Source organism: Manis pentadactyla, chromosome 1, assembly GCF_030020395.1.
Source record: "Manis pentadactyla isolate mManPen7 chromosome 1, mManPen7.hap1, whole genome shotgun sequence".
Lineage (NCBI taxonomy): Eukaryota > Metazoa > Chordata > Mammalia > Pholidota > Manidae > Manis > Manis pentadactyla.
The window spans coordinates 197,066,644-197,083,079 of NC_080019.1; the positions used below are offsets into that span (position 1 = coordinate 197,066,644).

The 16,436-nt window shown below is 56.4% G+C and overlaps 1 protein-coding gene across 18 annotated transcripts in view; it reads left to right on the forward strand.

Annotated features, from left to right (window-relative positions):
• Window positions 1-16,436, forward strand: part of PCBP3 (poly(rC) binding protein 3) — a 291,192-nt gene that overhangs the window by 258,526 nt on the left and 16,230 nt on the right. For 10 of the 18 annotated variants that reach the window (XR_008998804.1, XM_036912123.2, XM_036912117.2 and 7 more), the window contains 8 exons: window positions 3,711-3,865; window positions 5,713-5,736; window positions 6,269-6,301; window positions 6,580-6,696; window positions 7,666-7,797; window positions 8,593-8,721; window positions 11,637-11,780; window positions 15,182-15,223. Coding sequence is in view for 17 of the 18 variants with exons in the window: in XM_036912110.2 (XP_036768005.1) it covers window positions 3,711-3,865; window positions 5,713-5,736; window positions 6,269-6,301; window positions 6,580-6,696; window positions 7,666-7,797; window positions 8,593-8,721; window positions 11,637-11,780; window positions 15,182-15,223 (776 nt within the window). In the remaining variant the exon portion in view is untranslated. Of the gene's footprint in view, window positions 1-3,710; window positions 3,866-5,712; window positions 5,842-6,268; window positions 6,302-6,579; window positions 6,697-7,665; window positions 7,798-8,592; window positions 8,722-11,636; window positions 11,781-15,181; window positions 15,224-16,436 lie in introns of those variants that run through there. The other 8 variants (XM_036912115.2, XM_036912121.2, XM_036912116.2 and 5 more) reach the window with 3 other exon arrangements.

The window sequence follows — 16,436 nt, forward strand, 5'->3', positions numbered from 1 at the left end:
CAAGTGAGGACATGGAGCATGCTGCCGAGGGTCACTCTGTGTGAGGTGTGAGGTGGCACGAGCTCACGTGACACTGTGCTGTGACAGGTGAAGATGTGTATTATAGGCCGTACAGCAACTGCAAACCTAACAAAGCAAAAGGTTGTGACTAGTAAGTGAACAAAGGAGATAAAGGGAATCATAAAACTGTGGAATCATTCCAAAAGGTGGCAGAGAAGGAACAATAGAAACGGGAACAAAGCAGATGGTGAGGTTGAGAATAAGAGTGGATGGGCAGATACACCCAACTCTACCAGCAATCCCCTGAATGGCAGCACCCCAGTGAGAACACAGAGGTAGTCAGGTGAGATAAAAAGCAAGGCCCAATGTATGCTGCCTCCCAGAAAACCACTTTAAATATAAAGTCAAAGATAAAAGGCGGAAGAAGATACAACGTGCTAACTCCAATCCAGAGAAAATAGGGCAGTAATAACACAGGTACATCTCAGAGCCCTGACCCCTCATGATGACAAGGGAGTCAGTTCATCAGTGCAACACCACGTGCTCAGTGTGATGAGCGCTAATGGGGCTTAGAAGTCCTGGGACAGAATGATGCAACAGTGGGGGACACAGCCCAATCCACAGCTGGACGTCAGCATCCCTCTCACCATGTGACATAATAAATACAAAACCAGAAGACCTGAACAGTATTACCAATAACTTGCTCTCATTGATATTTGTAGAACATTCCACCCAGAACACAGGAATGCACATTTACCAAGAAGACCATATTCTGGCCCATAAGCAAGTCTCATAAGTCTAAAATATCTCAAGTATTACAAAATATAGTCTCTAACCATAATGGAATCAGGGATCAACACAAGAAAGATATCTAGAAGATCTCCACATATTTGAAAACTCAGTAACATTTTGAAATATCTCATCAAAAAAAAATCAGAAGGAAAGCTTGAAAGTATTTTGAAATAAGTGGAAAACACAAATATCAAAAAAATTTGTGGGATGCAGCTAAACCCACATAATAGAAATTTATAGAACTAAACACCAATATTAGGCAAGAACACAGTATCACATTGATGCCACCAGCTTCTCCCTCACAAAGCTAGAAGAAGACAAACATTAAGGCCTGCAGCCGCATGCTGGGATGGGATGCTCATGAACGGGAGGGGGGCAGGCGGGAGTGAGTGCCCCTGAGGTCTGAGCAGCTGGCTTGGCAGGCCTGCCAACAGAGGAGACCGCAGAGGGGAGACGGGGATGGCAGGCTGGGCAGGAGCCTCTCATTGCACCCGGGGGTGGTGGGTGTCTGTGAGGGCCAGTGCAGGGCATGCTCTGCTGAGGCACATCTGTGGATGGCGTGGGCACAAAGGGGCATTTAAACCACACACTGAACGGCCCAGGCTAGTGCAGATGAAGAGGAGCGGAGGCCCTCCCAGGCGCTATAGGGGACTGTGACGATTTCTCCTCTCTTTTCCATTAGATAAATTTAAAATATGTTCAGTCCCCAGCACTACAGAGTAAAGGATGAGCAGCGCTCACTGGTGAGAGAGAGCTTCCCATTTCTCCAGCACCTAGTGTGGGGGAGGAGTGAGTCACAGAAAGCAGGATTTTGTCTGTTGAATTGCTCATCTCACTTGGTTCTGGGTGGCTGTGAACACAGGAGCCCGGCTGCTGCTTCCTCTGAACAGCCCAGGGCGTCTGCACCCCCTGGCAGCCCTCAAGCTTCCCTGTAGAGTCTACTGCAGTGGCGGCCCTGAGATGGGAACAAGGCCCAGGCAGTCCTGGGGTTACCTCGGGGGAGCGGGTGTCCCAGGGCCTGGCAGGACATGGAGAGGACAGCCCCAGGCCTGATGAGGAGTCTGCGGTCCTGGAGGAGCCAGCGCCCTGTGCCTCCACAGGCCAGGCCAGGATGGGCTCGTAAGGGTCAAGGTTACTGAGCCCCAGGTGCCCAGGACAGCTGCTTGTTCCCACCGGCCTACAGAGGACGCCAAGACGCTTGCTCTTGGCCGCGTGATGAGGGAAGGCGCTGGCCCCTGCCACTGCTCACTGGCCCGTGTGACTGATGGCAGTTGGCAGCCTGGAGCCTGACGCACCCCTGGCACTCACTGACCCACTTTCTCCGCCGTGGCTGGAAACACATAACACAGGGCCGCAGGGCCCTGCTGTCCCCAACGCAGGAGATGTTTCTAATTAAAACTGAGACATGGCACACCAGCTTGGCCCCTGCGGGAGCCAGTTCATCAACATTCTAACTCGGCTTGCTGCAGGGCATCTACACAGGGAGGATCGTGTTCACGGGGCACTGCACCAACTGTCTGAGCCCATGGGCCCCTCTCCATTTGGGGCCTTTGCTCCTGAGAGCCCTGCCTACAGCTGGACCCGCGGACACCCACACACACTGCCCTGTCCAGCGCGATGCTGTGGGGACAGCTGCATTCTCGGTGCCCTCCAGCCAGTGGCACAGCTTATTCAACAATGAAAGGTGCCACTGAAATTTTATGTCAATAAACAGCCACAGTGGCTAATGGCTACCACATTGGACAGTGAAGATAGAGAACATTAATATGTAAGGATGAGTTTTAAATCTCTTTGATACACATTATACCTTTCATGTTAAAATCCTTGTTATTCAAAAGTATCATTTTATTATGAATAATTAGAACTGACAGTGTGAGTTTGTTGAAACCTGTGGAAAATTATGTAATGTTTAGACCACGAGTGTAGTCTGGCCTGGTGCTCCTCCTGCAGAATGCGTTCTCGGCCTGGGGCCTCCAGTGCTGCCCTGTACAAGCACCTCCTTACGCCCATCACCCAGGCAATTGGAGTGCACTTTCTATGCTTTATTTTTGTGATTTCCTTTTAGCTTATTTTTCTGCAAAAACATTTTGATGAGGAAAAAATTATTGTGCTCCCCAAAACCTGTAAGATTTGTTTTCGTTGGTCATTCAAGGCTGGTTTTCTCTCCTCCGCTGTGTGTAACGGGCTGCGTCCAGCTTGCTGGCACAGGCGAGCATGGCTGTGCGGCACATTTCAGCACAGCACGAGCAATCTGGCTGGCTTAGGGCCTCTGCAGCTTACATAACTCTCTTCCCAAGGGACCACCGTGGGGGCCATAAAACTTCATTTTTATTTCACACCAGTGATGCAGGTGTATAAAGCGTTTCCTGAAAACTTTATAAAGAGGGTCACCCAGATCTTTGCAATTTCATTAACAGAGTCTACTTTAGAAGTTAGGATCACCAAGGTGACTTGACTGCAAACGTAAAGGGAACACCAGTACTGTGATTCTCTAGTTCTTGAGGGGTGGAGGGAGTCGCAGTGGGAGTGTGGGGATTCCGGCACCATCATGGGAAGCAGCGAGCGGAACGAAGGTAAGGGCAGAGCAGACCCTGCCTTCATGGGACCCGGGCGCCCTCGGCGACCCCTTTCCCTCTCCAGCTGAGGCAGGAACTGGGGCCAGAGGGCTTCAGTGACCTGCACAGGTCACGGTTAGCCAGCTGTGGGGCCAGGACCAGTCCCTGGCCTGCTTTTCCCAAGGCCCAGCCTACTGCGTGTACCTGGAGCTGGCAGGCCCAGGGCCACCCCTTCCTCTTGCTGATCGGGCTGCTCCCAGAGCCTCCATTGCCCACTCCCCTGTCCCCAGGCCTCGGGGCCTTGCAGGCCAGGATGTTCCCGCCTGTGCTGGTGGTTGGCAGCACTGCGCCCTGTCTTTGCAGGTGACACCATCTGGGCCCCATCTATTGTTCCTCCCAGCACCCTCGGCACCTTCAGCCACCATCCCCAGCCACATTTTGAGAGAAAGATGGAATCCAAGGTCTCAGAAGGCGGCCTGAACGTGACCCTGACCATCCGCCTGCTGATGCACGGGAAGGTACAGAAGCACAGGCAGCTGCCTTTGCCCCTCTCCTTGGAAGGGGAGTGCCGGAGCCATCGGTGCCCTGTTGTGAATAGCTTAGTGTGTACCCCTCAAACAGGGGCCTCCTCCCCCAAGTCACAGTGGGCACATCTGATCAGGGCCACCTGGCCTCGGACCCGTTCATGCTCAAGTCATCCCAGCACCACCTTCACTACAGATGCTGCAGCCACACATCCCTGTCCCGGTCACCCTCTCGTCTCCCTCCCGGAGCAGTTTCCCTGGTCTCTGCCTTTCACGTTAGAAAGTCCCTGTTGGTTCCCCTGTGGAATATCCCCTGCCCTGGAGTTTTTGGTGCTCCTCGCTGTTGGCAGGAAAGTCACAGATGCTTTCCTATCAGGTGGCCCTGATTTCAGGGTGGCCCATTACTGATCACATCACTAGGGGGGCACCTGCCAAGCTTCCCCATTAGAGCTGCTGGTAGAAAACCATTCCTGGGGACACTTATCAGACTGAACCGCCCCCTCCTGGAGCTCTGGAACCAGCCATTTCTCCCAAGACCCTGACTTCTTAATGTAGAGGATCGTGTTAGAAGCCCCGATTAGGACATGTGGGTTGCTCATACCCTTGGGCTCTTGTGAGTCCCGGGTGGAGCTGAGGGACATCTGTATATACATGTTTATGTGTATGCATGTGTATGTATGCACAGTCACACATGTACACAGATGTACACTCGCACAGTGTTTGTTTCCATGTGTATCGCTGCAGCTCAGGCCCTATAGTTCACCCCAGTTCCAGTCCATCAGCCCTGGGTGTGTGCTTGCTCCTGTCCATCCTGTTTTTGCCCTGAGAAACCTGCCCCCACCATGTGTGCGGCCTCGTGCGGCGGCTGGCAGGGCTCTGGCCCTGGTGTCTGTGCTGCTGCTCCTCCCAGATTCCCAGGAGAGACGCCTTTATGGGCAGGGCTGGGGCAGAGCTCACACCCAGAGCACCCCTTCTGGTGATGGAGAGATGTGACCCAGCTGTGGGTGGTGTTTGATCAGGGGTGGGGGGAGCTGGTGGGCACCCCAGAGGGCACGAGCCCAGCAACACAGCCCCACCCCCAGCAGCCACAACACGCACCAGGCACTGCCTATGGGAGGTGAGGTACCCTCACCACCACAGGGGTCACTACCCAGCTGCCCTTTGCTGCCACAGGGCCTGCCTCACACGCCCTTCCGGTGGTGGCAGAGTTTAGATCTTCTCCAGGAACATGGTAATTGCTGAGGACTTTTTTGCAGCGAGGAGAATGCACTTGATTTTGAACATTGCCATTCTCTGCAGCTGGAAGCAGGCTGGCTCTGCCTCTGGGAGATGGCATGGTAGAGCCACATGGCTCTGTGCCCAGCAAGGAGGTGCATGGCAGGCAAGCCTGGCCAGGAGCACATGGCTGCCATGTGCTGCAGGCTTAGGGCCATGGTGGTATGTTCAGCCTTGTCTTTGAATGTTCTTTTTAAAAATCTCAAGTAGCAATAGCCTTGCTAAATTTTCTTAATATCAAAAAATCGAGGGAGATTTTATTTTTCATGTTTCTTGTAGGGTTTTCTGGCCTTAAGCTCATAGGTGATGCTTCCCCACTTCCTGATCTGAGAAGCAGCTGGCCGTCCCCCTGCCTGTCTGTCTGTCAGAGGTGGGGCCTGGGCTACATGGGCACAGAGGAGCCCTCTGGCCTCAGGACCTCCATACGAGTGGCCCGACTGCCCGCTCCCTTCAGACCACTTAAATCTCCCCTCCTCACTCCTCACATTGATAGGTCACGCTGCGCCTCACAGGTTTTTTCTTCTTCTGCCTTGTGACTTCATCTTTCTGTGATTTTTTTCCTACAGGAAGTTGGAAGCATCATTGGGAAGGTAATTACTGAGTGAACTCTGCTTATGTCAGGGTCTCTGTAAGCAGTGCAGCAGACCTGGGTGGGTGCCTGCTGGTGATGTGGACTGTGCAGTGAGGATTCCTGGGTGAGCCTGCATCTCCTTCAGGCTGGCCCGAGAGCATCGTGTTTGCTGGCCACATGAAAGCCAGGAGGCGCTGACCCAGGCAGGGTCCCTGCACAGTGGGGCTCCTCTAGTGTGCATGTCCAGCTCTGTCCACAAGGGTCTCAGGGTGTCCCCACCCAGGTCTGGTCCCCTTTGCCAGTGATGCAAATGGCTGGGCCCGCCCACCCTTAGCAGGTGAGTGCCCTGGGCAAACGCCTGGCTTCTCTGAAAGGCTACCTGCCACGGTGGCCAGGGCTCAGCGGGTCTGTAGAGGCTCTGGACAATGCCGGGCACAGACTGACCTTCCTGGGACTGCTGCTCCGACACTGCCTGCAGCCATGGCAGACCCCTGTCTGCCGTAGCGGGAGCCCTGAGTGACCCCAGCCTGTCGTCCAAATCTTTATTACAGAAAGGGGAGACTGTGAAAAAGATGCGTGAGGAGGTGAGTGGGCCTGCCCTCAGGGGGCCGCTCCTGGTGGGTGGGAGATGGGGGCCAGGTCGCTGCCCCGCTGCCATAGGCCCCGCTGGGGAGGCCCTGGGTCCACCTGCCCTGCCGCCACTGCTGGGTGGCGGTGGTGCCAGGAAGATCCCCCTCTGTAAACTGGAGCTCTGGAGGGCTGCCTGCCAGGCACCGCGTGCCCTGTGCCTGTCAGTTGTTGCGGCGGGCCTGGGGAGAAGCCGCTCTGACCCAGTGTCTGGGGTTTGCTCCACTTCCTCCAGAGCTGTGCAAGGATCAACATCTCAGAGGGAAACTGCCCAGAAAGAATCGTGACCATCACAGGCCCAACAGACGCCATCTTCAAGGCCTTTGCCATGATTGCCTACAAGTTTGAGGAGGTAAGATGCTCCCACCCGAGACCCCCACAGGTGTGCAGTGGGCAGAGCCTTGTTCCCCTGCATCTGGACAGGGGCATGGCCCGGGAGCAGCTGGGGGCACATTGCTCAGCTGTGCCAGCTCCTCTCTGCCCTGCTCGGCTCCAGCCACCAAGCACTCTGCTCCACCGGGCGGCCGGCCAGCGTCACTCCCCCCGAGGCCAGCCGCCCACCTCACTCGCGTGTCCTCGGGCCCTGCCCCAGAGCACAGAGCCCTCAAGGAAGCCCTGGCCGGCATGTCTGGGCCTCGGACGTGCTTCCCAGCAGCCGACCCCAGCTTGCGGGGGTGGCTTCCATGTGGATGGACGAAGGGGGGCACAGACATGGAAGTTCTCAGGCTGGCACAGATAAACGTGTGTATTTACATGTCTGTGGCATTCTGCCTCCTTTGTCAGTGAGTTAAATCGTAAGGTTTTGATGTGTTTCCAGTGTTTTTGAAATTGCCAACAGTTATGTTACTTAGAGATGCACCTGTCAGTTCAGACCCCTCCGTGCCCCACCAAGCCTTGAGGACAGAGGAGAGGTCAGAGTCTGAGTCCAGGCACATTGCCCTGGACCTAGCGTACAGGCCCACGTGTGGGCACCAGTGCAGTCCCTTCTGTCTGCCCAGCTGCCCTCTCCTTGTCCTGAGCCTGACCTGGCCTCAGCCTCTGCAATTAGCCTGCCCTGCGCTGCGCCCTTTCTCTGGCTTGCTCAGCCAGCCACTCACCACGCCGTGGCGCCTACATCTGGGAGTCCATACGCCTCCATCCTCCCTGCCCTTCCCCACGGAGTGCAGCCTCCAGGTGGGGGCCTTGCTTCTGGTCTCTGGAGCTGGTGCTGCCACCACGCAGGCTCCCGAGCACATTCCAGACACCTCTGAGCCTCCGGTCTGCCCTCACTGACATGAACCGGCACACCAGGCTGGCCGACACGTGTCTCCCTCCCTCCCAGGACATCATTAACTCCATGAGCAACAGCCCTGCCACCAGCAAGCCCCCAGTGACACTGAGGTTGGTGGTCCCCGCCAGCCAGTGCGGGTCCCTGATTGGCAAAGGCGGCTCCAAGATCAAGGAGATAAGGGAGGTAATAGAACCTTGTTCAGCCCAATGGGTATCGAGCCCTTGGGTGGATCAGGACCACCCCTGGGGATGCTCGGCCACCCTCAGCAGTGTCAGCCCCATTGCTGCAGACCCTGCTGGCACAGAGCATGCCACAGGGGAAGAGCCACCCACAAAGCAGAGGGAGACCCGGGAGGCAGACAGCATGTACACACCTGCTTAGCGTTCTGCAGAGGGGCCCGGGAGCTCTGAGGAGCAGCGTGTGCTTTGGCCAAGATGTACAGGGGCCTCTTGGGATGGGGCAGGAGAGGCGCCCCACCACCCAATCATGGGGTGTAGGGCCCAGAGGACCTGTGCCTTGATGCTGAGGCATCTCTGGGCTGTCAGGCCTCATTTTCTGGGAGAACAGTGAGCTGTTCCTGGGATGGGGTTCGTGTGAGGTGCGAACTTTCCCCCCTTCACCTTGAGTCCTTCAGGAAAGGCAGACACAAAGTTTAGGCCCATCTAGAATCCATCTTTCTCTGTGATCTTAAACTCCACAGAAGATACAGAATTCCTCATATTTGAAAAAAGTCACTCCATTTTTGTCCCCATCTCTGGCAAACGCCCCCTGCAGGTTAAATGCTTGAATGTCCAGTGTCACTTGCCTAGGACCAGCTCACTGCTGGGCAGCAGTGGGCTGAGACAGAGACACATGCAGGAGGTCCCTCTGTGGGAGCAGGCAGTGGGGCGGGCGCCCCTGTGCACAGCCCTCTCAGGGGTCCACCCTGGCTGGTGCAGCCTGCACCCCACTGCACCCCTTCCCACCTATTTTCTGCAGTCCACAGGTGCCCAGGTCCAGGTGGCTGGAGACATGCTGCCCAACTCCACAGAGCGGGCAGTGACCATCTCGGGAACACCTGACGCCATCATCCAGTGCGTCAAGCAGATCTGTGTGGTCATGCTGGAGGTACAGTCTACACCCGGGGCTTGCTCTAGGCCGGGTGTGGCTTCTCAGTGTCAGTGGAAGCAAAGGCCTTGGTGCCTGGGGGGCCCTGAGTGTTCATTCATTCATGGCAATGTGGGCGCTGGGTGTTGGGGGTATGGCCTGGGCCCTGACCCAGGCCCAAGGTGACCTGAGAGCCGTACTGGGTGTGTGGGCCCCGTGGAGGGGCAGCTGCTTGTGCCTGCCACCTAGGGTGGGTCCAGCCTCACTGGGAGCTGGGAGAGTGCCTGGGGGGCATGTGCCCTCCCCTCAGTTCTGTAGTTGGATGAAAAGTTCTTACTAGTCTGTGGTGTGAGGAGCATTCAGTAAAAGGTTGGGCCCTGACAGAGCTCTGTGCTGGAGAGTCGGAGCAGGAGGCTGAGGGCTGCCTGCTGTGGGCGGGAGAGGCTGGCGGCCATGTCACCAAGCCTGCAGGCACCTGAGCCCTGGCCGCCAACAGGAGGGCAGGACTCAGAGCCACGAAAATCCCAAATTATAGACAGAGACATGCAGATAAAGATTAAAGCCAGAGAAGCAAAGAAGGTGTAGCTGAGCAAAACAAGATAGGGCCTCTCTTGAAATCTGGGGGAAAAAAACCCTGAGGTCTGAATTTCAACCAGTACCCAAAATGTAGCAAGATTCAGGGAGACCCTCAATAGCTGCTGGTCTTTTTAAAGCTGAAATGAAGTAATCCTGCCTCAAAGGAAAGGGTCCCACAGCTGTACCACCGGCCTTACCCCACGCCAAGTCTGAGAGGAGGTCCTCCCCAGGGGACCAGGACAGCAGCCTCCCAAGGACCAAACCTGGGGGCAGCTGTGGGTTCTGCCTTCTTATACCTGGCTTGGTGTTAAAACCTGTGTCCAACTCTTATTTTCCTGAAGTGTGGTATTTTATGAAGTCAAAAATATTTTTCTAAAGATTGCTGTTCTGAACTGTTTGCCATGCACCGGTTGTGGTGACAGTGCTGGCCCATGCCCCTTTGAGTACCTGGCTGCTGGGACCCCCAGGGGCCTGCGAGGGCACAGTGAGCGGACAGCTTGGAGCCCAGCGAGACAACCTACCAGGAACAGCATCTGACCTAGAGTCAGAATGGAAGTGCAGGGTCCTCCCAGCAGCACTGCCAGCACCACGACCGCAGTCAGACTTGCCCCCACCCAGAAGCAGGCTCACCTCCTCCTGGCTGTGGGTGCTGATGCCCCAGGGCTGTGGTTGGAACTGCCTGTCCCTTTCCAGGGGCCAGGAAGCCTCTGTGAGACACGAACATTGACACACTTGTGGCAGATGTAATCGGGGCTGTCAGAGGGCAGGCAAGCAGCCTCTTTAGCTGGGAAGATTCCTTGTGCCTGGGAACAGTGGAGCTGTTTTTAAATGAAGGATAACGAAGAACATAGAGCAGAGGATGTTCAGATGGGTTTGGTGGGCCTTGCACCTGTGCGATCACCAGAGAGGGGCTGCCCCGTGCTGCTGGCAAATTGGGCAGCCCTCGGAGAGCACAGGAGTCACCATTCAGCAAGAACCAGAACCAGGAATCGGAGTCGGCAAGAGGGTCCAGCAGAGCTCCCGGCGCAGGACAGTGGGCACTGCCATCAGTGGAGTCAGAGGACGCTGTGGAGAGGGCATGCCGGGTTGAGGCTGAGGGCCTGGAGGAGTGCCCTGCCTGGCTCCAGGACAGGCAGCGGCCAGACCGAGTTCTCTGCCTGAGGCAGGGTGAAGGGTTGCCTCTTCCGCTGGGTTGGTAGGGGTCCTCTCCTGCCAGCTGGAGGCTAATCGGAGACCACAGCAAACTCGGTTTGCACAGATGTTTCTGGAGGCTTTTGGTTGTAACCACAGAGACATGAGATGGGCCTTCTGGGGAGCCCAGTGTCTCCCCAAACACCAGCCTGGCTCAGCTTGTGGGCCTTCAGTAGCCTTTTCTACTTAACAACCAGCATGGCCTGGGCTTCAGAGTTGAAGCTGCTGCCCACTTTGAGGGGCCTGTCCCCACATCGCTGTGTGTCTCAACTGAGGGCAACTTCAAGGTCACACCCCATAACCGGGGGCATGGGCTGGGCCCGCATCTGCCAACACCTCAACCTCCCAGCAGGGTCAGGCCGCCCCGCCCTCGCACTCTGCAGGCGCCTTACTTGCTCTCCTGGGCCTGGCCCCATGGCCACTGCTCCCAGGCAGGACTGCCCTTTGTAGGGGGATGTGGGAGCGCCTTGCTGCATGGGACCAAGGGGTTAGGTTGGCTTTATCAGAATATGAAAGACTTCTGGTGCTTGAGGATATCATTCATCCTAAGATAAGAATTCTGTACCTTTGGACACATAAAGAAAATCATAGCAAACCTCATCATAGTGCAATATTTCATTTGGACTCAAAACTTTTTAAGAAAGTGGTTCCCTTTGCTCAGCTGTGAAGTTGATGTTTCTAATTCTGTGAAGATGTCTGCGAATGTCACCACCCCAGGCCAGTAGAGCCCCTGGGGCGCCAGGCATGAAGTTCCCCAGGTGCTGTGCCCAAGGCCCAGCTTTCTGCTCAGGAGAAAGTTTTTCAATCAGAAGACACACCAGGGCAGACACGGGTGGAGAAGCAGTTTGCAGCCCAGAGGCAGCCATCCATCCATCTGCAGCGTGCAGGACCCTGCCAGTGTGGGCAGGGTCCCGTCTCCCCTTACTCCCTCCGGGGAGCCACACTCCACACCACCATAGAGCCCTCCGCATTCTTACTTCTCAGGCGCCACAAAGGAGCACATTCAGGGTGGTGGTTGTGTGGAAGAGAGGGGGCGCTGCCCTCCTGGCACCGCTGGGGCCTGGGGGCAGGCGGTGCAGTGGGGTGGGCTCTGGAAGGAGGCCTCCCCTGAGGATGGTCGCTGCAAGCTGCTCTAACGCTATCTCTCCCTCTCCTGTCCCTTTTCCTAGTCCCCACCGAAAGGTGCCACCATTCCCTACCGCCCAAAGCCCGCCTCCACCCCTGTCATTTTTGCAGGTGGTCAGGTAAGAGCCGACCCGCTCGCGGCCTCCACTGCCAACCTCAGCCTTTTACTGCAGCCCCCGCCGCTGCCCGTTAGTGCACTCAGGTTTTCTCCCTCCTCACGTGCACGTCCTCACCCACCCACGCCTGACGCAGAGCTCTCCCGGCCTGCTGCCAAGCACCTGGTAGATGTGGGCCACCGCGTGTGGGAGGCCAGGCAGGACAGTGTCCAGCAGGCAGAAAGGGCAGGTGCCGTCCTGTGCAGCATCTCCCTGCCCTGTTGCAGGAGGAGAGTTCCCAGTGCACACCCTGTCCTGCCTGGGCCATGCCCACCCAAATCTAGTTCTCAGGTGTTTTTAAAATGCTCAGGTGGAGGGCCAGGAGCACTGCAGGTGACTAATGACTCTTAGTCAAGTCATCTAGGGTCCCGTCTCCCCCTGAAACACACATTCCCAACAAACATCCCGCAAAGGGGTCCTGGGGTGCGTGAGGAGAGGTCATGCCCCAAGGAAAGGAAGACGTCTGGCCGGGCAAGAGCCTCCATGTCACAGCGACGCCCCGCCCTGTCCCCTGCCCCAGGCCAGCCCAGGCCCACGTGGCACGCCTGTTGTTGGCTGCAGCCACTGACCTCCTTTCTGTTCCACTAGGAAGGGCCCACAAGGCCCTGGGCCACAGAGAAATTTCCGTCTGAGGTCACAGTTCACTTAGTAGGCCCTGGAGAGAGCTGAACAGAGGGAGCGGGGCCCAGCCCCTGCTGCTGGATGCTGGGCCCAGAGGCGCCTGCAGGAGAGCTCAGCTGGCCCTGCCCACCAGGGTCACCATAGCTGCGGTCTGTGGGCTCTGGGAGTGCCCAGCCAGCGGGCCTGGAGGAGCTCTGCGTCCGGTCGGCAATGACGTGTGTGTTTATTCAAGGGAGAGTTCAGACAGAGACTTCCCAGAGGTGACCCGGGTCGGGAAAGTGGCCATTAAGAAACAAAGATAAGGCAAATTTGTCTTCTCTGTGTTTTTCTTTACTACATAAAGGAATCTTACCAGATCTTCTAATCGGCTTACAGGTAGGGGGAGGGCAGGGTCTGTGCCCATGTCTTCAGCAACATTTGTAGGGCCCCCAAGTGACCTGCATGGCTCAGGGCAGGCGAGGGCTCACCCTGAAGTCCCCTGCAGCCCTCCCTCTGCCCAGAGCCCTTGTGTGCATACATCACCCTCTGCAGCTGGGGTGGGCAGCCATCCCCTAGGCCCGGAAGCAAGCCTTGTTCAGAACTCTGAGGGCTCTGGGTCTCCTCCTTAGGCCAGGCTAGCTGGCAGGCTGGTTCCCCATGTGCTCCGGCCTGGCATGCGGACATACCAGTGAGGGTGCTACGTGGCACAGTGGGGCTTCCTTCAGCAGGGAGGTGGAGGCCCCATGGGCTGGGCTGCGATGCTGTGGTTGGGCCCTGCCACATGCCATCCACAGGCATGGCAAGGGTGGGTCCACCCCTGGGTTAGGGCAGCCAGGTCCCTGCTCTCACAGGCTGGGAGCATCTTAGCCTGTGCTGGGGCAGCCAGGCTCATGGTTAGTTGTGATCATGTATGGGGGCGGTCACGTGAGTCACTGCTGCAGTGCAGGTGACCTAGCCAAGGAGCCACAGTCCAAGCTCAGAGGAGAGGGTGTGAAAGACCCTGGCCAGCAAGGCATTCTCTCTAGAACCCGGCCCCCATGCCACCCACATGTGGACACACCAAAACCTACACTAGAGACATGTCTTCTTAAGGTACCCATCCCCGTGGTACTCAGCCTGCCCCAAGGGTGGGAGACACCGCCTGCTACAGGTGTCCCCACTGCATAGTGCCACTCTCACATTTCAGGTCTGGCTTTCCTCTCCCTCTGTACACAGGGGGTGATAAGCTGCTCACACAGGTCAAATAGAACTAGAAACACAAGCACCTAAATGAACAAAACGATGAGTCAGGAACCTAAACCACATAGGATGTGGGAGTGCCCGTGGGGAAGTATGTGCGGTCCCACATGGGTGCACAAGGCTGTGAGGGCAGCAGGCCCCAACCCGCCAGGCCTGCCAGCCCAGGGGACATCCCCAGGGGCAGCAGGTGCTCCACATCCTGTACGGTCGGGGACATTGGACTGCGTGCCTGCTAGCACCCCCACAGACCTGAAGATGGGGTCCTGACGGACACAGACCCTGCAGCCCCACTGCTTGCATGAAGCCACTGCCGTATCTGCTGAGGCTCCTTTACTTGCCCCTGAAGCCGCGGCACAGACCCTTGCCCCAGCTGGCCTCGCCTTTGGTGGCCCCTGCCTAGTACTGGTTGGCTTTAACCCCCAGGCTGGATCATTGATCATGAAAATGCTCAGCAATTTAAAACCTGCAGTTTGGTAAAACCTTGGAAACCACCTTCAGTTTGGGGTCCACAGAAGTGACACATGGCCTGCCTGCAGTTTCCCTCTTGGGTGCTTAGGGACCCCAAGTGTGAAGGCCCCTATGGCTGGGCACTACATGTCCACTTAGGATGTGGATGGGAGCCCCATGTGGCCAGGGGCTGGGAGCCACATCCCTCCACATCTGTGCCACCCATGCTGAGGGCCCCAGTGTGGCTGGCCCCGGCTGGCACTTTCACACCACGTGAGGCCTGACCGCAAGTCTTCGGTCTTTACTCTCCCTTGACTCCATGTGGTTTGTTTGTCCCATGAGTTTCTGGTGCGTTGTGGCTGATGGACTGTTGAGGCAGACGGGGTGGGATGGTGGGAGAGGCCACGGGGTCCACACTCTGTGGCCAGTCAGGTCACCATCCTGAGGCAAGTGAAACCACAAAACCAAGGTGATGCCTAGGGTGCATGCTGCACCCCAGGGGCATGCCGCCCCACTCAACCAACCAGTCCACTGAGGCTGAATGTGGGTCAGCCAGTCCGGTGACTGATGAGGGTGCGTTTCCTAATCTGGCTTTTGCAAAATTCGTTTTAAATCACCTTTTAAAGGTTTTTTTCTGGTTTGATTTTCTGGGGTTAAATATTTCCCTAAAGTGTCTATCCTGATCATTGAATAAATTTTCAAAAGGTTAATAATTAGTAAATCTCCGAGGGGGTAAGATCATTCTTAGGGATTTTTCTTTGAGAAATCAGGGGAGTGGGAAGCAGTTCCCTCTTTCCCCGCTGACTCACCAGCCTTGGCTTCCTGCAGCTCTCCAGAAAGTGGGGGGCGAGATCTCCCGGCTCATATGTCTGGTGGTAGCCTGGCCATACCACCAAGGGGCGCTGACCACACTGAACACCAGGACCCTGCTGGTTTCTGCACTTCTGGTGCCCTGGGAGGATCTGCCTTTTGTCCTGCATGACTGGGGGCTGGGGGGACACCTCTGGAGGGGAATGCCCTACCCAGTGGCCTGGCGCTGCTCACAGGAAGGTCCCACTCCTGAGAAAGCCCTTGTCCTGAGGGGAGTGATGCCGGTGGGTGACTAGCGCTGGCCACTTCGTGGGCTGACAGTGTCTCTCTCTTTCTAGGCCTACACGATCCAGGGACAGTATGCCATCCCCCACCCAGATGTGAGTTTTCTCTGTCTGCCTTTCACCTCCTCTTCTCATTGCCATTTACCTACCTGCATGCTGCTAAATTGCTACTAATATTAATATTACACAATAATATTAATACCATTTTCTCAATGTTCCTGACCTGTGTCGTATCCATATGACCTTGAATAACTTTCAACCTCTTAGCACTAATTCTACTCGTGCGGAGGACTTGGCCTGATGTCAAATTGTTCTGATTGTTGCTGTAGTCTGGGGCTTTCCTCTGCACACAGGGCAGGACGACTCTGCCCTGGCACCCACCTGGGTGGGCAGGGAGAGCACAGTGCCTTATGTGTGGCCCAGAAGTTAGGTGATGTGCCCCCAGACAGGTCTTTTGAGATTGTTGGGAAAGGCCTCAGCTAAAGCTATGCTCTTCCCTTGCAGAGCGCAGGTTGAAATAGGGCCCCTTGTATCCCAAAGCCACCCAACAGGCCTTGGCTTCCCTGGTAGCACTAGTGAGATGCCTGTCCTCCGGGCCGCCCTTCACCTCCCACCCCATCTCGTCGGACTGTAATGTTAGTGCTGCAGGATAGAGACACCCTAGAATGCACCGCGGGGGGCGGGATCAGACTCCTCTTGGCCTGGACCCACAGGAGCCACATGCCACTCCTGGGGCTGTGAGCAGAAGGGCATTTCTCCACAGGGCTTTAGGGACACCAGGCAGCAAGGTCCACGCCAGTTGATACTGGAAAAAGTGGGGTGGGGGAAGAAACAGAAAAGAAGAAACAAGCAAGAGAAGGCCCCGGTAGGGAATGGGCTTCCTGGCTCGCAGACAGAGCACACCTGAAGTAACCTGCAGAGGCCGCCTTCGTCTCCAAACCATTTTGCATATTTCTGCCTCTCCTGGGAAAGCGCTTCATACATATGTCTCTGGGAGCTGAGGCGCACCTGTCCACACAGGGAAGTGCCAGGTGACAGCAATGCTCGGGTCTTCCTCAAACCTTTCTGCACACGGGGCAGGGCCAGGCGGGCTCCTCAGTGGTGACCGACAGTAAATGCCCACGCAGTGAAGTAGAGATGGAGTCCCTGGCAGTGCAGGAAGTTTCTACATAGCAGAAGAGAAAGGCTGACAGCCCCTCCTTGTTAAAACTCCTCACTAAGCAACACACATTGTGCCCAGCCACTGAGAAGCCCTTCCCCACCTGGGCACGGCCCCAGAGGTTTTAGTGGCTCTGGCAGCAGAGCTGAT